General features: G+C 45.4%; 15 protein-coding genes across 15 annotated transcripts; 9 read left to right on the top strand and 6 right to left on the bottom strand.

The window, feature by feature from the left end:
• Positions 1-67: 67 nt before the first annotated feature.
• Positions 68-2,485, top strand: KUCA_T00001260001 (uncharacterized protein; the record flags this gene model as incomplete). Its single annotated transcript, XM_022605880.1, has 1 exon — positions 68-2,485. One exon carries the CDS (start codon positions 68-70, stop codon positions 2,483-2,485), a length of 2,418 nt encoding a protein of 805 aa, XP_022457305.1.
• Positions 2,486-2,652: 167 nt separating this feature from the next.
• Positions 2,653-3,198, top strand: KUCA_T00001259001 (uncharacterized protein; the record flags this gene model as incomplete). Its single annotated transcript, XM_022605879.1, has 2 exons — positions 2,653-2,686; positions 2,747-3,198. 2 exons carry the CDS (start codon positions 2,653-2,655, stop codon positions 3,196-3,198), a joined length of 486 nt encoding a protein of 161 aa, XP_022457304.1.
• Positions 3,199-3,668: 470 nt separating this feature from the next.
• Positions 3,669-4,972, top strand: KUCA_T00001258001 (uncharacterized protein; the record flags this gene model as incomplete). The annotated part of the gene is made up of 2 exons (XM_022605878.1): positions 3,669-3,723; positions 3,795-4,972. The coding sequence occupies 2 exons, from the start codon at positions 3,669-3,671 to the stop codon at positions 4,970-4,972; spliced, it is 1,233 nt and encodes a 410-aa protein (XP_022457303.1).
• A 99-nt stretch (positions 4,973-5,071) lies between these two features.
• On the bottom strand, positions 5,072-5,988 carry KUCA_T00001257001 (uncharacterized protein; the record flags this gene model as incomplete). The annotated part of the gene is made up of 2 exons (XM_022605877.1): positions 5,072-5,904; positions 5,958-5,988. The coding sequence occupies 2 exons, from the start codon at positions 5,986-5,988 to the stop codon at positions 5,072-5,074; spliced, it is 864 nt and encodes a 287-aa protein (XP_022457302.1).
• Positions 5,989-5,994: 6 nt separating this feature from the next.
• On the top strand, positions 5,995-7,146 carry KUCA_T00001256001 (uncharacterized protein; the record flags this gene model as incomplete). Its single annotated transcript, XM_022605876.1, has 1 exon — positions 5,995-7,146. One exon carries the CDS (start codon positions 5,995-5,997, stop codon positions 7,144-7,146), a length of 1,152 nt encoding a protein of 383 aa, XP_022457301.1.
• A 137-nt stretch (positions 7,147-7,283) lies between these two features.
• KUCA_T00001255001 (uncharacterized protein) lies at positions 7,284-7,931 on the bottom strand (the record flags this gene model as incomplete). Its single annotated transcript, XM_022605875.1, has 1 exon — positions 7,284-7,931. One exon carries the CDS (start codon positions 7,929-7,931, stop codon positions 7,284-7,286), a length of 648 nt encoding a protein of 215 aa, XP_022457300.1.
• Positions 7,932-8,475: 544 nt separating this feature from the next.
• On the top strand, positions 8,476-9,123 carry KUCA_T00001254001 (uncharacterized protein; the record flags this gene model as incomplete). The annotated part of the gene is made up of 1 exon (XM_022605874.1): positions 8,476-9,123. The coding sequence occupies one exon, from the start codon at positions 8,476-8,478 to the stop codon at positions 9,121-9,123; it is 648 nt and encodes a 215-aa protein (XP_022457299.1).
• Positions 9,124-9,218: 95 nt separating this feature from the next.
• KUCA_T00001253001 (uncharacterized protein) lies at positions 9,219-10,619 on the bottom strand (the record flags this gene model as incomplete). Its single annotated transcript, XM_022605872.1, has 1 exon — positions 9,219-10,619. One exon carries the CDS (start codon positions 10,617-10,619, stop codon positions 9,219-9,221), a length of 1,401 nt encoding a protein of 466 aa, XP_022457298.1.
• A 427-nt stretch (positions 10,620-11,046) lies between these two features.
• KUCA_T00001252001 (uncharacterized protein) lies at positions 11,047-13,229 on the bottom strand (the record flags this gene model as incomplete). Its single annotated transcript, XM_022605871.1, has 2 exons — positions 11,047-13,163; positions 13,217-13,229. 2 exons carry the CDS (start codon positions 13,227-13,229, stop codon positions 11,047-11,049), a joined length of 2,130 nt encoding a protein of 709 aa, XP_022457297.1.
• A 227-nt stretch (positions 13,230-13,456) lies between these two features.
• KUCA_T00001251001 (uncharacterized protein) lies at positions 13,457-14,179 on the bottom strand (the record flags this gene model as incomplete). Its single annotated transcript, XM_022605870.1, has 1 exon — positions 13,457-14,179. One exon carries the CDS (start codon positions 14,177-14,179, stop codon positions 13,457-13,459), a length of 723 nt encoding a protein of 240 aa, XP_022457296.1.
• Positions 14,180-14,442: 263 nt separating this feature from the next.
• On the top strand, positions 14,443-16,170 carry KUCA_T00001250001 (uncharacterized protein; the record flags this gene model as incomplete). The annotated part of the gene is made up of 1 exon (XM_022605869.1): positions 14,443-16,170. One exon carries the CDS (start codon positions 14,443-14,445, stop codon positions 16,168-16,170), a length of 1,728 nt encoding a protein of 575 aa, XP_022457295.1.
• Positions 16,171-16,302: 132 nt separating this feature from the next.
• Positions 16,303-16,827, top strand: KUCA_T00001249001 (uncharacterized protein; the record flags this gene model as incomplete). Its single annotated transcript, XM_022605868.1, has 1 exon — positions 16,303-16,827. One exon carries the CDS (start codon positions 16,303-16,305, stop codon positions 16,825-16,827), a length of 525 nt encoding a protein of 174 aa, XP_022457294.1.
• Positions 16,828-17,221: 394 nt separating this feature from the next.
• KUCA_T00001248001 (uncharacterized protein) lies at positions 17,222-18,547 on the top strand (the record flags this gene model as incomplete). Its single annotated transcript, XM_022605867.1, has 1 exon — positions 17,222-18,547. The coding sequence occupies one exon, from the start codon at positions 17,222-17,224 to the stop codon at positions 18,545-18,547; it is 1,326 nt and encodes a 441-aa protein (XP_022457293.1).
• Positions 18,548-18,552: 5 nt separating this feature from the next.
• Positions 18,553-19,722, bottom strand: KUCA_T00001247001 (uncharacterized protein; the record flags this gene model as incomplete). The annotated part of the gene is made up of 1 exon (XM_022605866.1): positions 18,553-19,722. One exon carries the CDS (start codon positions 19,720-19,722, stop codon positions 18,553-18,555), a length of 1,170 nt encoding a protein of 389 aa, XP_022457292.1.
• Positions 19,723-19,946: 224 nt separating this feature from the next.
• Positions 19,947-20,840, top strand: KUCA_T00001246001 (uncharacterized protein; the record flags this gene model as incomplete). Its single annotated transcript, XM_022605865.1, has 1 exon — positions 19,947-20,840. The coding sequence occupies one exon, from the start codon at positions 19,947-19,949 to the stop codon at positions 20,838-20,840; it is 894 nt and encodes a 297-aa protein (XP_022457291.1).
• Positions 20,841-20,870: the final 30 nt, after the last annotated feature.

The following is a 20,870-nucleotide window of genomic DNA, read 5'->3' as shown; positions in this document are numbered from 1 at the left end:
AGCCAAAATTGCCCACGAATATCCCAAAAACAGAGCAAAATTTGGGAGTATTTTTGGGTTTGTGATCATGTTACAACAAAATATAATAAGGACAGTGCGATGTGCTTGCGCGGGCACAAGGCTTGGGCCGAGCCAGGTAACCCACCGTTGGCTCAGCAACAAGGCTCCAGAGTCCGGTGAGGGCCATGAGGGTGCGGAAAAATTGGAACAGCCCATGACAGAGTTTGATTCTTTGATCCAGTCTTGGTCTTTGGAGCTTGATCCAGAGGTTTCTAAGAGCACCGACAAGAATGAGGTCTCGTGGCCGTTTGGAGCTAGTCCCCAGAGCGATAGTGATACCCTTCAAGAGAAAACTGAAAACTCAGATGCTCAGGACCAGCCCAAGAAGACGCTAACAATAGATAGCTTACTGGGAAACATGTTGACTGCAACACCAGATGCTGCCCAAGAAGCATCAGTATGGCAGAAACCATTGGTGCTTGGAAACAAACTATTGCATGAAGCTCGCAAAATGCCAGTTCAACATTTCTCGGAGGAATTTCAGAGAGACGACTTTCTCGAGAGAAAGAGACAGAGTATGTTGCATTTCAAACAGACTGCCGATACAAATGATGTTTTGGCTTCGATAGACTCGCTCAGACCATCCAAAGAGCATGTGTCTGCTGAAGAGATCAAAAGCCTCTGTGACGAGCTGAGCAGAAGGTTTTCGCTGAAACAGCTCCAGCTATATTTGGGAAGCAGATATCCGCAGATAAAATCTTCAAAAAAGACAAAGAAAGGCTGCGTCTCGCAAATAACGAAAACGGTCTGGGGTCTGGATGCTTCGTCCTCTCAGCAGTCGCAGAGCAATTTCTCCACTAGGATAACGAAAGCGCAACGCATGCGAGAAAAAACAGAGCAGATATATTTTTCCGATCCCAGCCAAGCCTTTTTGTTGTTCAAGTCGCCTTTGATTCAGCTGTGGAAGGGTGCAGGAGCTCACATATATTTGCCTCGTCATTCTTCGGCAGCTTTAGAAGTCAGAAGCTCGAAGCTGGTGATTTCTTATGTCAGGTCTTCTTGGGCTGCCTTTGTTGGCAAAATAGTTTCAAAAAGAGTTGACTTTTCCAGCCTTCGCCAGCTATATAAGGCGAGAGGTCTCGGTCTTCCCTTTTCTTTGGTCCAGGCAGGATCCCCAGTTTATTTCAAGAGATCGAGTGGTGAAGCTGAGGACGAGACCTTCAACATAGAGGAAGCCCTTAGTGGAAGGCAACATCTGACAGACGAGTGCTGCAATTACGATATCTCGGCTTTAAAAGAGCTACACATACTGGAGATTGAAAGAAAGCTCCTGTCGAACATCACGAGAGGTTCCGGGCAGAACAAGCATCTCAGAAAGTTTTTTACGGAGTCCAAGGTTTTTGCATCTAGTGGTGCTGATTACTGGTCGCTACCGTGGTTCTTGCTTGGACCAGACCACGGAACGCCAGATCAGTATTATAGACTCAAAAGCAAAACCGAGCGCCACAGCACCACACAGCTCACCCCTACTGACACAAGCGAATACCACGAGTTGGAAAGGAAGGTTGATGATTTCAAAAATTCTCAGAGTCTGTTTAACAAGCTGCCCTTTATGAGTGAAACGATTCAATCTGAGGGAGTGGGTAGTGGTGAGGTTGAAGAATCTTATGAAGAGAAAGAGTTAAATTTCGAGCCTGATATTCAGGTTTTGAAAAATGATCTTCTTGACACAAAAAACACTAAAAAGTATGTGGTGCCAAAAGAAAACTGGGACCAACCTGTTTTCACAGCATCTTTCGGCAAAGCACTTTTTTCTACAAGCGATGGGGATTATTTCTTCCACGAAAGTTTGCAATCGCTCCCCTCATTCGTGAAGAAATTGAGCATCAAAGGTGGATTCGAGTATTTTCTCAGACTCAAGTTCGTTCCTGATCCCAATGCATCGGTTGAAGACTTTAACGTTCTCCCTCCATTGCAGGTCACTTTCAATCTGACTCTGGATAACTATCATACTGACTCCTACAAGGTGGATGTCACTTCGATGCAGGTGCACTCCATTGAGAATGAAAATGTGGTGGTGTGTCCCGTTCCTGGAGCTACCGCGGATCTCAAATTCATGGCGTCGAGTTTCGCCCCCATATTGGCAGATTTTAACTCAAATGTCAAACAATGGACTGAAGACCAACCTGGAATTGTGGAATTCTTGGAAAACTCCAAGATCGAGCTTGCCGTTGGAGAAAACCTCGAGTTTTGCTACAGAAGAAACCCGCACATCAACATCCGGGTAAATGGTAGACCAGTTCCCTACGTTTTTACCGAAGACTTTTTCATCAAATCTCTTGAACTGGAATACGAAGGACTACCTGCGACCTTTACAATTGCATCCGGTGGCGATCTCAAGAAAAACCAGCTTGGTCTCACGCTTGTTGGTAGCGATGTCGAGACCCTGGTTGAAAAATCCATCACACTGCTGAAAAAGCTCTAGAATTGTACATAGACCAAAAAAGGTAATTACCTCATTCGGAAATTATGAAAGTGCTCCTAACAACGTAGCCTCTCCATAAAAATCTCTGGACGTTTGCCTTCCTTCTGAAAATTGATTTGCTGTCCATAACCAACGATATATCGTAATTATCCCAAAAAACAGATAAAATGACCAAGACTTACTTCGACGTTGCCGCTGATGGTAAGTTTGACGCTCAATTGATAGTATGATGATTTTGACCTAACATTTTTGTTCCCGCAGGCAAGCCACTCGGCAGAATCTCCTTCCAGTTGTACGACGATGTTCCAAAGACCACTGAGAACTTCAGAGCTTTGTCTACCGGTGAGAAGGGTTACGGTTACAAGAACTCTATCTTCCACAGAGTCATTCCCCAATTCATGTTGCAAGGTGGTGACTTCACCAGATTCAACGGAACCGGTGGAAAGTCCATCTACGGTGAGAAATTCCCAGATGAGAACTTCATCCACAGACACACCAAGCCAGGTTTGTTGTCTATGGCTAACGCCGGTCCAAACACCAACGGATCCCAATTCTTCATCACCACCGTTCCATGCCCATGGTTGGACGGTAAGCACGTTGTCTTCGGTGAGATCATTGATGGTTTCGACGTTGTCAAGAAGGTCGAGTCCTTGGGTTCTAACTCCGGTGAGACCAGAGGCAAGATCGAGATTGTCGACTCTGGTGAGCTCTAAGCAACTGGCCACGACAGGCTGTACGTATCACGATAGAACCTAAGTGTATCGCGATAGCAAGTATATCTCGCCTGGATTATTCTTTGTTGGTTATTTAGTGCTATAACAACCCCCGAAAAAAATTGAGAACTCGTTCTTTTTTAGAAAATTTCACTCAAAAACGCCTCCTTTGTAGCTACTAAGCAATGACTTCGCTCCATATGGAAGGGTGGCGAAACAGCAAGCCAAGGGTTCTCATGATCTGGAAAATATCAATTCCATTAGTAATGGAATATTTACAATCGTATAAAATGTGTTCAATCGTAGTTTCACGAATTGCAGAATTGGAGAAGGACCACAGCCCCCCGCTTAGAGCCCCGTGCGTCCCGTGAAAAATGGGTCTTAAAAGGGTGTAGCTGAATATGTGGCTTTCTTCGTTAGTAACATTCAAGTCCAAAAATTCGAGGTTAAAGGCGAGAAAATTCACAAAAATGAACAGATTTTCCTTATACGACGTTCGTCAAGCTGGTAGGAAGGTCCAAAACGGTAAGTTGACTAATTCTGCAACTAGCGCAGAAATCTGGGGAAGGCTAATTGTACTAACAGAACATGTGTAGCCCTTTCGAACTACTCCAGGGCAGAGAATCTCATCAGGGAAGCAACAAATACAGATGCCTGGGGTCCAACCACACATCAACTCTTCGAAATAAACGAGACCGTGCTGGGTGAGAGTCTAGACCAGAAGAGACTTTACGATGACTTCTCGGACGGCTATGACTACGACTCCCCTTCAGCTGGAAGTTTCGCCGAGGATACTGTTAACTTCATTGTGAAACGTCTTCGCGAATATTCAGGTACACACGTCGCGTTCCAGGCAAACAATGAGGGACTGCTCACTAAACTGAAGAAGTCAGTGGTAACCAACGGCGTGGAGCACATTATCGTGCTGAAGAGCCTGAAGGTGATTGAACACCTTCTGATAAACTGTCACTCGCCAGGTGGATTCGATATAAAAAATTCATTCAGCAATCAAAAAGAGCTATTGAGAGAAATCTCAACGAGATACCAATGCGTTTACGCTAGCGATAATCGAAGTGCGCAGCATACTAAGGTAATCCGGGGTAAGGCAGAGAGTGTTCTACGGATGTTGACTGAGGAGGCTTATTTGGACGAACAACGTTCCAAGTTTCATTCTGCTTATGAAAAGATTGCAAGTTCGAGTGCTTCAAATGGTTTGAATGCAAATGCATCCAATGCCTTGGATTCATCACCTCCATCTAGAACTAGACTGGGCTCCCTATCAGATGTGGTGAGCGGATTCAGAGCTGGTGGAAGCAGACGAACGGCACATTTTCAAGAACAAGGATCTTTGAGACTTAACGACGATGATGATGACGATTTGAATCTTTACTCTGCTGGTAATTCGTATAATGATTATCCTGACACGGCTCAAACGTCGCGCCTTGATTATATCGCTGCAGAGCCTGCGCCGCAGCTGCAGCCTATGCGTGAAAATCTGTCTGGGCAGGGTGCAAAACAATTTAAGGTTGAAAGCACAATTCCACGAGGAACAGATTTGCTCGGAGATTTTTTACCAAGCACTCCCCCCAAGACAACAGTTTCGTTTCCTATATCACCTGTATCACCGTTTGGAATAGGTTCTATGAATCATCCCAATGACAGCCCCATTCAGCACAGACGTCAGAGTGCAGAGAAAGGCGCAGAGAAAAGTGCAGAGAAAAGTGCAGTCTCTCCTTTTGATGATTTGCTTCGAAAGGCAAAGTCCGATGTTTGAGCTCTTTATATGGTATTCCTGTAAGTTTGAAAATTTAGTTAACTAACCATTCAATCAACTACATATGCAACAATTGCGAGTTTTCGCGTACCTGCTTAACTAAACTTGCAAATTCTCCAGTCCCTCTACTAGATCGTCATTTCCAGCAAGTCCTCTTTCAAAGATTTCCTTTCCGGTCAGCTTTCCGCCATTGGCAGTTTTTGCTCTCTGCTCTAGTCTTTCGTCAATCTTCATCTCCTCCCTGAACCTCAACCGCCATTCCTCAAAAGACTGCGGAGTAACTTTCGTACCATTGAACTTCTTCTGTTCTTCCCTCTCTCGGCGCTGAAGCTCTTCGTCGTGCAGTTTTTGAGCCTCTTCGCACTTTCGTATGAACATGCTTTCGGCCAGGTCTTTGAGAACAGATACCAACGCAAACACGCTGGGCATCCCCACATTTTCTTCGGCCTCTTCTATAACCTTCGTTAACAAGTTGCTGAGATCGTCCGAGTCAAATTCTACTGTCTCTGGGATGTGTACTGGGGATGCGTGTTCGTCATCAGCCTCATTATCCTCTTCCTCTTCTTCGTCCTCGTAATCCTCGGACTCGTCGTCTTCGTCCTCCTCTAGACTTTCCCCTATCCTCACCTTCAACAGAGGAATCACCTCGGGGTATGTGTCCGGATATTCCACATGTAGTGCAAGTCTATGCTTCCTTTCGGTCTCCGTCTCTAAAAGGACGTTGATCACGAATTGCTTATCACTGAGCTTCGTCAACTCATCAGGATATATAGATTCCAAGACCTCGAGCTCTTGAGCCTGTTCTTCTGCGGGATCCATGGTGAGCTTTAAATATTTTGCATCCGAATGACCACCATTCAGTTTGGTATTAATGATAAAAAACTTCGAATTCGACACGGCTCGTCTACCTTCGGATGTCACGTGCCGATGATCTGAAAAAAAGTTTATGGATTATCAAAAGTTTCACGTAAGCTGGTGTTAGTACCAGTTGCATTCACCACAGCACCTTTTGTCATAATATAATGAGCACCAACAGCGAGTTACAGAACATAATATCTGAGGCATCTTCGTTCAATGCTCAGGCAGAACCCGAAAGGGCGTTGCAGGTGCTGCAGCCTCAGTTTGAAAAGTTTGGTGACAGTCCTATCTTCCTTCAAATCCTGGGAGAGACGCTACTAGAAGTCTCTGAGTTGGAACAAGCATATGAGGTTCTGATCAGAGCCTGTGAGCTTGATCCAGAAGTCCAGTATGGAAGTGAAAAGTATCTATATCTTGGCCAGATTATTGGAGGTGCCGATGGCCTGCACTACTTGGAGGTGGGCTACAATGCGTTGATGAATACTCTCAGTGGACTAAGCTCAAAATCGGATCTTACCGGGGTTTTGAGTGCTTTTGAGTCTGTTGATTTGGCAAGGAGATATCTGGTGGAAAAAACAAACCAGGCGCTGTTTGCTTCGATTGACATCTGGATGACGGATCTGTGTATGGAACCCGAAGCAGAGACCCAATGCGAGGAGCTAATTCAAAAATCGATGAGCCTGGATAACGAGTCTAATGCTGAGAGTTGGTCTGTTTTGGCCAGTATAAGGATATCGCAACAGAAAGATGAAGAGGCCAGGCATGCCATCAGCAAATCGTGGGACCTTTTCAGACTCAAGAAAGAGAGGTTGGAGCAATTGGCCGAGCAAAACTCCGATGAGGACCCCAACGACATCAATCAGGAATACATAAACTTGGTGCAGCCGCTGATCACTTTGTGCAAGTATGCCATTGAACTTGGACTTTTGTTTTCGGCCATTGAGATTGCCTCCAGTGTGCAAGATATCAACGAGCAATCAGTGGAAAGTTTCCACCTTGAAGGTTTCGCCAATTATCTGTGTGCTCTATCGGTCCAAAACCAGGTCGATCCTGACAACTCTAAAGAAATTACGCAAAAATTTGACTCTTACAGCATCAGGCTCGGCGACGAGAGTTCGAGTGATTATATATATGACGCACGTGTGGCATTAAGCGGCGCCTACAAGCTGCTGCAAGTTGACTCCATTCTCGAGGAGACCGATCCCGAGTTGGCTGGTCAGGTCCACGATCTTTTAGCTCAAGTGGGCGGGTTTCTGCTGAAACCGCAGGAGGAGCAGGTTGATGAGACAAATTGGGAAGCTCAGATAGAGGACTAAGGACAGACGGCTGTTGGCTGTTGGACTTCTCTGTAAAGTTGATCGCATAACCACCCTTCTCGCACTGTTACTCTGTATTCCAAAAACGTTTATTGCTTTAGGATTGAACCTCTTTCTTGTAATTTCCCAACCACATCTCATTTCTCACCTACCCGTAACTTCTGTAAATTGTCCGTGGCTTCCGAAAGCTCTTCATCATCCTCTTCATCTTCTTCATCCTCCCACTCATCATCGTCATCGGCATCAACACCACCGCTGTCCTGGAGTATGCTGGGCAAAAACGGCCTGGCCTCTTCTTCTTCTTCCTCTTCCTCCTCCTCCAGCAATTGCACATACTCTTCCGGTACCAGCCCCGTATCCCCGGTCTCCAAATCACTTGCAACCAGCCAGCCATCGCCATACTTGTAATTAATCATTATCACCTGGTGTTCTTCGAGCTCGAGCTCGTTCTCGTTCTCTGGAGAAAAGGGATACAGGGCAATGGCACGCCGCAGACGGTCCTCGCCTGGTATATCATCCTCCTGGTCATCCTTGACCCAAGACGGCATGGTCTCGTAGTCTTCTGTCAAATATTCCTCGTCATTCTCGTTATAATCATTATAGTCATCAAACTCCAGTCCCATCTCAGTGGTCACTCCGTAGTGCAAAGGGTCTGTGGTGGCATAGGCAAAGTCTTTGATGGAAACTGAGGTGGTGGCGCCCATATCTGCTGTATCTTGGAGCATTTCTTCACGCGGTATTTCAGCCTCTGGACTGGATATTATTATGCGGTGGTCGTCAGCCATTATCACGAATCAGCCTCGGGAATGTAACAAGAACAGAAACCAGAAATCGAAGATTCTGAAACAAAAAAAATAGCCCCGCAGGCAAGCAATCAAGAGTCCACGTTCAAGCTCTGGATCAAACCAAGAAACAAAGTCAAATCAGACAAAGGTGGAATCAATCAACTTGATCTCATTGCTGGCCCTCTGCGATGGCTGAAGGTGAAGGGCTGTGGAATTGCCGACTGTCATTTCGTTTCAGGTTCATCATCAAACTCTGCCCTCGGGTCGGAATGGAATGTGTCCAATAGATGGGTAAAAAATAAATGGTTTGATGGATAAAGTGGCATTCAAGTATATTTCCATCGATATTCGAGTGATTTACTACGTGCAAGAGTCTTTTATATATGTGGTATGTATAATTCTTCCGAGTTCAGCTCCGCTATTCTCTCCACTTTGAGCCTACTAATCCGGACTTCCGGGGATGAGGCCTAGGCAGTCTGCTCTATCTTTTTACACTACTTATCATCTACGTACTGATAAGTCAAACCGCACAAGACCTAGCACTATGACCACTGCTCATAGACCCACATTTGATCCTGCAAAGGGCAGAGAACACTCGAATAAGGCCTCTATCAAGCATGCTAGAGAGTTACCAGGACAGACAAAGCTGAAGTTTAGAAAAGCCATCAAGAGAACGCATGACGATTTCGATGATGAGGAACAAGGACAAGATGGAGAAGAAAAGGCTGTGAAAAAGGTTTTGCGCGACGAAGTTGCTGCTGATGGTGTGAAGGATCTCAAGGAGGATTTGGAAAACTCTTTTAATGATACCTCGAGTGAACGCGAGGCGGAGTCTGACCACTCTGACGAAGACGATTCTGATGGTATAGACTCCGAGGTATCTGGCTCTGAATCTGGCTCTGACGAAGATGAAGATGAAGAAGATGAGGAGGAATTAATGAGGGAATTTGCAAAAATAAAGGCTGAAAGAGCAGCCGAGCAGGAGAAACGTGAGAAGGAGCAGCAGGTTCAGCGAGCAATGCAAAGCAATCCCTTACTGGCAACCTCTGAAAAAAAGGTCAGAAAGTCTTGGAGACATGAAACCGTTTTTGCCAAACAACAAGGTTCATCTGTCTCGAAAGAAGACACGTACTCTAACGATGCTTTGAGAAGCGATCAACACAAGAAGTTCATGAATAAGTATATACGATGAGTGGAGATGTTCATTCTAAGATTCTGAAATTCAGCTAATGGGTCTTTACAATGGATTAGCTAGTATGATTATGTGATTGCTTGGGTCATCACAGTTTACAGTGATTGCTTCTGCGTGAACCACCTCCTGCCTATCACTGAAACTATCCCCTTCAACAATGGCCACCCACTATCGCTTCTAACTGCATCTCCATTCTCTTCCAGTCGCCTCAGCAAATAGTCTTTGGTCTCTTTTGGAGGACCCCATGGAACATATTTGATGATGTTATTCACTCCATGGGCATGGATCAGATCGTGAGTAACGTCGTCTGCCATTCCCAGCAGTTGGGCCAAGGTGATGTTCGATTTTTGTGCTGAACTCTTGATGATTTCCTCTGCAAACAGCTGCGAGTCATAGTTGTGCGAGGCAACCACCAAATGACCAACTACACCAGTGTTCTTCTCCTGTTTCACGATCTGATCGATGGTCCTGGAAATTCCCCGGTTGTAATTGTCATCTGTGTTCTCTTTGGTGTCATGGATAACACTTCTGTCGGGCTCGGTGTGTATGTATGCACCTCTAACCAATTTCCAGCCCACTCTATAACGGTTCTGCTGTGCCAGCTTATACTCAGATGCCAGCAAATCCTGTGACTCTTTCAGGTACATCTGGATGGTGCCTACAACCGAAATAGGCTCCTCAGAGACGTTAAACCTTGCAAATAACCTTCTTTGCAGCTCATACACACCTCTTTGCAACGTGAACTTTTCGGCGTCGATAGTGGCTACCACGAAAGGTGCTATTCTCTCTGGGTGTTCCTTAGCAAGGCGGGCATTTGCTGTGCGAACGATCTCACAAATCTCAGAACAGTTTGCAACAAGTTCTTCGAACTTGACAGAATAATCAGGATGTTCATAATTTGTCAGAACATTGACAGCATCGTCGATCAATCCAGTTGGTTTCAAAGCGACATATCCTGGGGGGACACTGTTCAGATCTCCACTCTCGGAGATCATGGAAAGCGTGTGTGGAACCAACACCTCGCTAACGCTTTTCTTGGTTTCTCTCACTATGTATCCAATGTCGATTGGCTCGGCATCTCCGTGAACTTCAGCAGCCTCTATGGTCAAACTGATCATCATGTTCTTGATGCCTCTTTTGGCCAGTCTAGCACCGGTTGCCTTGACCTGCTCAAAATCTTCGCCACCACAATAGTTTTTGTACAAAAATACTTTGAGCATCCACGTGGGTATAAATGGGAATGCTTTGATCGCCATGTCGAGTGTGCCTTTGTTCAGCGTAGCCAATCCTATGAGACCATAGGAGAGCAATTCCGGGGTAGTGAGTGCTTCCAAGTATCCGGGACTCTTTTCCCGATTAGATGGCTCAGGAGTAGAATCATATGTTACTGGCATGACCGTCTTTGTTGTTTTGGAGGATATGAGAGTTCTCCTGTTCAATACCAGTCCCACGCGTAGAAACGCGGTTGATCTATACATAGATCTGGTTGACAGCATGGTGGGGAAGATTTAGTGTAAATAGCCAGCAACGTCACGGCTCGGTGAAATAAGATAAACCGAACAAGATAAATATTTGAATAGAGCAGATCTCAGAATAAATCTTGCAACAAACAGAACAGAACTGCAGTTTTGCCTCCGTTATAAACAACAGGTGCCGTGAGCAGCGGGAGTGGCCGCACGCTCTACAGGAGCTAATGGAAAGCACAAGCGACGAGGGCATCGCTTGGGGTTTCCGTCGCTTACGGTTGCCCGCTGGATTTCTGGTTAGACTTAAGCTAAGCTTATCAAATACAAAAGTTTAATCATGATATCTTTTTTTGGTTAATTTGTTAATGAGCTGTTAACTTTTATATATCGACCGAAACTCCAGTGTGTGTTTTTTGTGGTTTTTTGTTTTTTTTCACTTATCTATTGCTGCTGGTCACTATGACATCACACCAGCACTGTAAACCAAACACCATGTCTTCGTCTGCCCATCGTCCAAGTAGTCGGAGCTGAAGCTTGAGCCACTGAAGAAGGAATACGCTTCCTGGGGATCATACAAAGCAACGTTCAACATCAGGACACCCTTCCATCCCGAGCTCACCGAATCTATCAATGAGGACAGTTTTTCTTCCCACTCCTGCTTCACAAAGGTAGGGTCTCTAATCCATGACGAAACCGGAGTGATTGGCAACATGTGAATTCCGTGGATATACTCCTCGTTGGTCCCGAAATAGGTGGTGTGGTCAATCTTGTTCTCAAACTTGATACCGCTGCACTTATTGCCGATGAAGTTGGAGGGCTCAACAGAGTTGTCGTCTTTGTAGAGCATGTACGTACCAATCGATCTTCTCATGATTGAAAGTATCAGATTGGCCCTGTTGACCATGTTTGTGTCACCAATGACATCCCCCCATATCTTCATTGCATAGATCGAGTTGTAGTCTTCAGAACTGGACTCCTCATCCTTTCCGTCCGCATAAACGGTGATACCGTGTGCAAAAGAATGACCAATGAAAAAATCAAAGTTACGGAAAACAGGGAAGTAACTGTCACTGTCATTGGGATTGGCATAGTCTCTGACTAGAGCATTAACCCAGTCCTTGTTATCACTGAGCCAGCTTCCTCCCAGATCCTTATCCACCTTGGCTATGATAGCAGCGGCATGAACATGGTACCCATAATGGAAGTGATGATCGTTGTAGTAGGTGTTTCCGAAATCTGCCCCACTGTCTCCGCTTAACCCGGCCTCCGAAACAATACCTTTCCAGGTCGTATCATATGCAAGGGGGTAGGTTTGATTATTGCCGGTGAATCTTTCCATTGCTGTTTTCATCTTGGCCAAAAACGTCTTCGCCAATGATTCATCCTCCAACACATAGTAGATCGTGTACAAAACGTAGGCAAACTTATCCAAGATCTTTCCACTATAGTACATGGAATCTAAGTTTGAGAGACTGGCAACATCATCATTTGCATCTGCTTCTGCTGCTGTTTTAATTGCAGATAGCTGTGCAGATGTGTAGTTTGGCTTAGACCATCCAGATATTGTCGTGAAAGGAGCCAGGCTCATGGAGGTAGGCAACGTTTCAGACATCTCAAACTTTTTGGTCAAGTATCCCACAACCGTACCATGAACCGTGTCCGTTAGCTCGGCAGATGTTTTCGAGCCCGATGTCGTCGACGTGAACGAGTCAACCTGATGAGGAAGAGCAAACATCAATGTTTTCCCGCTGTTCGAAGTACCGGACGTCGTATAGGAGAGAGCATAGGTTCCTTTTGAGCCACTAACAGAGCCCGAAAGAGTGCAGGCAGTTGGATAACAACCAGCAGCAGAGTCAAACGAAGAGTCGGTACCGCAACAGATTTGCACCACTGCTCCACTAACGGAGTTGGATCCAACAATTTTGGAAGAACCATCCAACGAGAAAGACAAAGACTGGCCGCTTGGAACGGTGACAAACATCGTCCAAGTCGTATCATTACTCAACTTGATGACATACTTGTTGATACCAGATCTTGGAGCTGTTCCTCCAGAAACAGAGCTAATGCCAACACCGGAGTGGATAACAGGGGTCAAATCGTCATAAACTCCGGTAACAAAGCCTATACCTTGCAGAAGGGGACATGTCATAGTACCGTACTTGGCAGAGGCAAACTTGGCATTAACAGAGAATCTTTTTGGTGTATCAATTTTGAGCGACATGGAAGAATCAAACTCGGAAGCGCCAAGAACCAGGCATTTGTTTCCAGCAGGACTGAGGAAGTACTCGACTGGGGCTGTAGTACCCGGTCCGCTAACCCTTTGGCTGGCGGTAGAGTAGTTCACAGCCAATCCCTCGGTTCCAGAAGAGTTGGAGTACCAGACAACGTATGGATGGGTGTACACATAAGACGTTTGGTCATCCAACAAAATGTTTCCGTAAAAATTGTTTGTCTCAATAGGGCCTGAAGAGCTCACTCCGCTTGGAATGGACACCGGCGACGATTTGTTTGGAAAGTTGGGAGAAGAGGTTGCAATGGCAGTGAACAATGAGCCCGAGGTGGTGGCAGGAGTGGCTATTCTGTTAGCTTAAATCATTTGGAGGCTCCATTTTTTCAGCAATACTCACCAAAAGTGGACATGGGAAAAAGGTTAGGACTGGTGGTGAAGGGCAGAAAAATAAATAAGGATTTTGCTGTATGCACAGGCTTGAATGCAAGCTTGTTCCAAAGAATAAGAGGAAAAGAAGTATAAAAATGGGTGTAGATACGTATCACGCGGTTGAATGCAAGCTAGGCGAATTGCGGGGAATAACCACAACACGTAATCGTGTTGTGGTTCTTCGCGCTCTTGTCGATCTAAGCCACCATCAATAATCCAACGTCATGGGGAGTTCATCTTTCTCCTCGGTTAGTATACCCTTCCTATTTCCCCTCTTTGGTCTCTTGGTATTTTGAATGGGGTAGTAGCCCAATGTCGTGCTTGGGTATGGTAATGGGCCTGGTTTCGAAGACGGAGCATTGGCGACATTGCTGGAGCTCCCCGCAATAGAAGAAACGTTCACATCTTGCAAGGTTGAACTGTTCTCTGTTTCTTGAGTAGGCACGTTTTCGTTATATTTCATCATCCAGAGGGCCATTGGAAGAAGCCCTTCAGAGGCAGTACCATTCACGTAGCCTGGTGGTAAACTCAAATTTCCGTTTTTTGGAGTCAAAATCCCCTGAGCAGTTGGTTTGGGCAACTTATTTGTGGTGTTGAGTGCGTTGGTGTCTGTATTGGCGTCCGTATTGGTGCCTGCGTTGGTGCTGGCCACGTTAGTGCTGGTTGCGTCGAGAACCTCCTCTGTAAGCACTTTGAGTTCTATCTCCCCCTCCGTATAAGGCGAAAGATCTATTCTGCCTAACTTCCGATTGTGATCTTTCGATCGCACTTCCTTGGCCTCTCGCCTCAGCTTTTTTTCTATTATTAAACGATCATACTTCAATTTCTGAACGGGATCCTTGGATGTGGCATATTGCATCAACACTCGCTTGTGGAACTTCACCAACTTGGAGGCTTCTTCAAGCTCGTCATAATCGGCATTCGTAGCCATCAGATGCCATATGCAAGTGAAAAAAATAATCCTTATTGGTTGAAGCTGATTTCCAGCTGTGATGATAAGGGGGAACAAAATTCAAAGTTCCGAAAATGGCACCTCATCGCATCCCGCATTGGCAGAGTAAAGTATGTAGGGTAATTTTTCAAGTACTGCATGTGGTGAATTCTTCGTATTACGCTCGAAATAGGGAACACTATACTAATATCTGATCATCATCCAATTATATTAGGCAATATAAGGGTCTGCTTCTGTCCATAATGAAATTTGTCGGCTTGGTCTCAGGAGGAAAGGACTCCATATTCAACATCCTCCACAGCATACGACAGGGCCATGAGCTTATAGCCCTAGCCAACCTCTACCCTTCTTCTGGAAAAGACGAGATTGATTCCTTTATGTATCAAACTGTGGGTCATGATGTGGTTTCATTGTACGACAAATGCACCGGATTGCCGCTGTATCGCCGCGAGATCAGTGGACTGTCCGAAAATGTGCAACTGGAATACTCCAGGACTGCCAATGACGAGACTGAAGATCTGCTGGAGCTTCTCAAAGAGGTGAAGGAAAACCATCCAGATGTTGAAGGTGTGAGTTCAGGTGCTATTCTGTCAAATTATCAGAGAAATAGAGTGGAATATTGCTGCTCCAAACTCGGGCTTATTTCGCTGGCATGGCTATGGCAAATGGACCAGAGCGAGCTGATGGGTCAGATGTGTGATGTCGAGTCGATGGATGCCCGTATCATCAAAGTGGCTGCTTTCGGATTGAATATAAAACATCTTGGAATGAAGTTGCAGGAGATATATCCCCATCTGTTGAGTCTCAATGACAAATTTGGAATTCACGTTTGTGGAGAGGGTGGAGAGTTTGAAACTCTGGTTTTGGATGCCCCATTTTTCACGGAGGGTTACCTTGAATTGGTATCACAAGAAATGGTTGATCATGGTAGTGAGGTGTGGTTTTTGAAGATGAAGGTCAGGTTTGTGGAAAGGAAGAAGGCAGTTGATGATTTCAGCACTGTTGTCGCTCCACCATTACTACATGGACCGTTTGTAGAATACCCTGTTGACAAATTTGTTTCTACACAAAAACCGGTTCACAATCAAGTTCTGCCATTGAACCTTCAATCAGATGAAGATCATGTCTTTATTTCAAATATTTCGTCCCAGGGTGAGACTTTGGAAAGGCAGGTGCTTGATGTCTTTGTTGCTCTGTCTACTCAACTCCAGAAACATGGGATCGAATTTTCGAACATCCAATCGTCGATTCTACTTCTCCAATCAATGAAAGATTTTGCTGCTATCAACACCATTTACTCCTCATATTTCACGACACCGCTTCCACCTGCAAGAATCTGTGTCGAGACCAATCTTGCCCGGTCCACTAAACTGCAGCTCTCAGTGGTAGCATTGAAATCTTCAAAATCCGGTGTCCACATACAAAGCAGGAGTTACTGGGCTCCCTGTAACATTGGACCATATTCACAAGCGGTTTCTGACTCTGAAGGAGTTACAATGATCAGCGGTCAGATCCCTCTGGTTCCTGCTAGTATGGCTCCCAGCCCGCAGGAGCTGGAGATTGGACTGTCACTACAACATTTTGATAGTGTTAAAAAACTGGTGGCCGCAAATAAGGATCAGGCGGTTATATGCTTTATCGTTGATACTGCTTATATCCAATCAGTTCTACAATGCTGGAAGAGCTACGGAGGAGATGAAAAAAGGCTTATCATAGTGCAGGTCTCCTCGCTTCCGCGTGGAGTTGGGGTAGAATGGGGCGGGTACTCCACTAAGGGCCAGGACGGTTTTTTGGAAGTGGAATTTTTTGAGCAGACCATTAACACCTCAGATGACTACCATTACACTGTTTTTCACAACCCGACCCAGCCTATCGCTATCGATATTCCCTTTTGCTCGGTCCCGGTCTTATCAGTTTGGAAGTGCGCTACTCAAGTCCACGCCGCAGCCATCAAGAGATACCTCTTATAGGCAGGGTTTGTAACCCTTTCTTTTATCACGTGTCTGACTCATCTCTTTTTTCCTGGGTATAATCTCAACTCCATTAAGAATCCTAACCATCGCTTAGTGTTCTTGAATCTCGAAAATAATCCATATACAACAATGTCAGTTAGTCCAAAATGGTATGAAGCTACGTCGGCTCCAGTCGCCAAGAAGACCAGAAAGACGGCCAGACCTCAAAAGCTGAGACCTTCGTTGGTTCCAGGTACCGTTTTGATCCTGCTTGCCGGTCGCTTCAGAGGAAAGAGAGTTGTCTACTTGAAGAACCTCGAGGACAACACCTTGCTCGTTTCTGGTCCTTTCAAGGTCAACGGAGTTCCTTTGAGAAGAGTCAACGCCAGATACGCCATTGCCACCTCCACCTCCGTCTCTCTGACCGGACTGGACTTGGCCAAGTTTGACGTTTCCTACTTTGCCAGAGAAAAGACCTCCAAGTCTACCAAATCGGAGGCCGAGTTCTTCAAGGACGGTGCTAAGAAGGAGGTGACTTCCCAGAGAATCGAAGACCAAAAGACCGTTGACAAGGCCTTGCTCACCGAGATTAAGAAGACCCCATTGTTGAAGCAATACCTGGCCTCCTCCTTCTCTTTGAAGAAGGGTGACAAGCCACACTTGATGAAGTTCTAATAAAGTCATCATGTCTGTTTGTTTCTTCTTGAGCCATTTTGTTTTATTTTGAGGTTTTTTTTTCTGCCATTGTTTGAAGTCTCCCCTACTACTACTCCTTTTTGCAATGCCCAACCTTCCGCGGAAGATGACAATTATCCATCCCTTCTCGAGGTCTAATGTCACGCCTTTGACTGGACTCCGGAAATGAACTGAAGAGTTCACAGAACTGAAAAGTTCGCCATATAATCATACAAAAGGTCAATAAAAATTGGTAAAAATGTTAAGCAGTTCTCGTAGTGTAATACCTGATTTATTGCCGCATTCTCCGGGGTACGGCTAATGTTCAAAGAGGTCAAGGAGTTATATAGCATACGTGCAACACCTTCTTCAACTACCCTCTTCTAAACGAAAAATGGCCAAAAATAGCGTGCCAAATTTTGACCTTCCGGCCGAGAAGATGTTCTCGGTCCAAGTCGGTGATCGGCTATTCCGACTGAGTGGGGCTTCGCTATCGTCGGACGCTCCGTCCTATTTCACCTGCTTCTTTGCCAAAGACGAGAACGACGGTAAAATCCTCTTCATTGACCGTTCGCCTGTTGTTTTCGACAAAATCTATATGCATTTACAAGGATATCATGTGTCTGTTCTCGATGAGATGGAATTCATCTATCTGCTCGCTGATGCCAACTACTTCAGCCTGAACAAGCTAAAATCGCAGCTGATTAATGGAGATGTTTTCGCTAAAATAGGCTCCCGGTCTTTCCGCATACCGCGAAAGCTGATATCGGGTCCGGGAAATTACCCCAACTTCTTCAGTATTGCATATGACTCGTTGCTCCGAGACCCGTTCGGAATTGACGAACTCAAAGACTTGTTGAGGCCGCCTCCACAGGAACCGCTAATTGTTTTCAGCAGATCGGATGCTTTGTTTGAAGAATTGTTGTATGGACTACAAGGACATGAAATTGTATTTCAGAACGAAAAGCACAGGGAAAATCTCCTCTTTGAATGCAGATATTACAGGTTTTTGGCACTGGAGCAGAAACTGGTCAACCACAAAATCACGGTGAATCCGTTCACTAGGGCAGAAGAGATCACCATCAATCTGAAAGACGTGAAGAAGCAAGGCCTCTTGAATCCATCTCCGAATGATGGCTCTCAAGATTTTCTGGTAAAGTATTCGCGGCCGTATGTTGATGAGTCGATTCTTCGTGATTTGATCGTTCAGGTAGAGAACACCGATATCAACCTCTTGGTTTCGAAGACTTCCAAAATGGTCAGTCTGTTCATCCTGGGAAAAACAGCGAGGCAAATCTACAAACTGTTTAGTACTCTGACCAATGACATCATGTACGAGGAGCTGAAGAACGGTAACGAAACCACCCCAAAGGTGACAATGTTGGTCCAGATGATTGGATGTAATTGTGTTCTGAATGGCCAAGAAATGAAAGCCGATTGGCTGGAGAAAATAATCAATGAGGATGACTCTCCGGAAGAGCAGATGTTGCGAGAAAGTGAGCTGCCTGATGAGAGTCTGTACAGAATCCCTGGTCCTAGAAGAGCAATCCCAAGCTTACCGCCCCCCTCTGTTCCAGAAAACAAAGATGTGATCGCGATTAGGGTGTTGAAGTCACAATGGTCGTTTGGAACGAGAGGGCAGAGACTGTGGATGAATGGACGAAAGCTTACAGGAGTTACAGATTGCATGTCATGGCAAAAGGCTAATGCGTTTATTTGAAAGGCTTAGAACATTGCGCCTTTACGTAAATGTGACGTTGCATACAAAGGCATCTTGGGACTGTTTTCTGAGATCTCAGTCAAGTTCTCAGGAATCAACACAGCGGTTTGATCTTCCCCAACCAAGCTTCTGAGGTAGAGTTTCTCGGAGTCTGTTCCGACAACTATCTTGCCAGCCGGGGTAATAGTCAAAGATAAAATTGGCTCGTCCACTGCCAAATAATGGCTGAACACCAATTCCTGTTCAAACTTGTATATCAGAGCAATATTGCAACCTTCAATTGTCACAACCAAGAAGTCTTCATGTGACACTATCAGAGTGATGCATAGCTCAACGAGGGCACCCTCTTTGAAGATAAGCGGACACACTTCAGGACTCAAAATTCCCTCTTTGAAATAATTCTCAATCTGTTTTCCATATTCAATTTTTTGCTTTAGAGTGCCATCCGTCCAGTCCCAAACACAAAAGTAGTCATCACCACCTCCGGAGACCAGCACGTTCCCGTACTTCTTGGGCACGGTCAAGCTCGAGACGAATTCCTTGTGGCCAAACAGCCATTTGTCTATCACGAAAGTTTTTGGATAATTCGTAACACGGATGTGTTCATCTCTGTCACCACTGATCACATATTGTCTTCCATTGTTAGTGGCGGAGCATACAGAAGTCAACATCGAGACATGGCCCAACACCGGCTTGAAGGCCTCGGTCTGAGGTGGAGAGGAAACATCCATGGCGTAGACATCACCAAACTTGTCGCCCATGAGAACAGTGTGGTCGTCTATCATTGTCACAGAATCAGGCCTTTTAGGGAAACGTTGGCGCTTAAGCAGCCTCCATACCGATTCATCATTGGTCAACTCGAACACAACCACTGACTTATCCATGTCAACTGTGAGCACCACATACCGCTCGAAAACATTCACGGTTCTGATGAAATTGTATATTGGAGGAGCACCTGGGCCTGGAACGGGAATCTTGGGCGTCTTCTTGAGGTTTCCCTCCTTTATTTTCTGGTCCTGCTGTTCCTTCAGCAAGGTCCGCTGATCCGTCTCATCAGTCCAAGAGGTAGCCAGCTCGAGACTGTCACTGTGTATTCTGTACGCGTGAATGCTGTTCTTTGAGACAGCAAACACATATTCTGCGTTACTTGCAATAGCCTGAAATGGGTGTTTCATCTGGATTCGAGTCAAAAATTACACCATTAACTACAGTAATGGCTAGTAATATTAGCCAGTATTCGACTCCAGCATCTAATCAAAAAATTTCATGCGGGCTCATCGCCTGAAAAATTTTTGGGCAGTGGAACCCGGTCCGATAAGTGAATTGCCATTTCTCCAACCCAGCTATATTCTTCTACTCGAAGGAAACAGAAGGATAACACAATTCACTGTACTTTATCATGGCTGAATTAACTCATCCTTCAATCAAGAATGGCTGGTTCTCGGAGGTGTCCGAGGAATACTTTCCAGGCCAGGCCATGAGACTCCGCGTTGACAGAATCCTGCATGCTGAAAGGTCCAAGTTCCAGGATGTACTTGTATTCAAGTCCACCGATTACGGCAACGTGTTGGTACTTGATGGAATTATCCAGGCTACTGAACGTGATGAGTTTGCATATCAAGAGATGATCACCCATCTACCGCTGTTCTCGCATCCCAACCCCAAGAGAGTGCTGGTCATCGGAGGTGGTGATGGAGGTGTTTTGAGAGAAGTGGTCAAGCATTCGTGTGTCGAGAGTGCCACATTGGTAGAAATTGATGAGTCTGTCATTACGCTGAGTAAGAAGTATCTGCCTGGAATGTCGTGTGCCATGGACCACGAGAAGGTGAAGATTGTCTTGGACGATGGATTCAAGTTCCTGAAGGAAGCTGCTTCGCTTGAAACCAAGTACGATGTCATTATTACTGACTCTTCTGATCCTGAGGGTCCTGCAGAGGAGTTTTTCAAGGAGTCCTATTTCCATTTATTGTACGACGCACTGAACCCAGAAGGAGTAGTCATATCACAGGCCTCCGAGAATGTGTGGTTGAAACTTGAAAATCTCAGGAAATTGAAAAACGAGTGTACCAGAGTCTTTCCTAATGTTGGATACTCCTACTGTACGATTCCCACATACACCTCTGGCCAATTGGGCCTTATGGTTTGCGCTAAGAGCGAATCCACGAACCTGAGGCAGCCAGTCAGAAGACTGGAACCAGAGGAGGAATCCAAGCTCTTCAAATATTACAACAGCAAAATCCACAGTGCAAGTTTCGTGCTTCCTACTTGGGCTGAAACCATCATAAACGAATAGATAGTGGGGTTCTTAACATTAGTTTCATTC

The sequence above is a fragment of the Kuraishia capsulata genome, genomic scaffold (assembly GCF_000576695.1).
Source record: "Kuraishia capsulata CBS 1993 genomic scaffold, Kuraishia_capsulata_scaffold_1, whole genome shotgun sequence".
Taxonomy (NCBI): Eukaryota; Fungi; Ascomycota; class Pichiomycetes; order Pichiales; family Pichiaceae; genus Kuraishia; species Kuraishia capsulata.
This window is presented reverse-complemented; position numbering and strand designations above follow the sequence as displayed.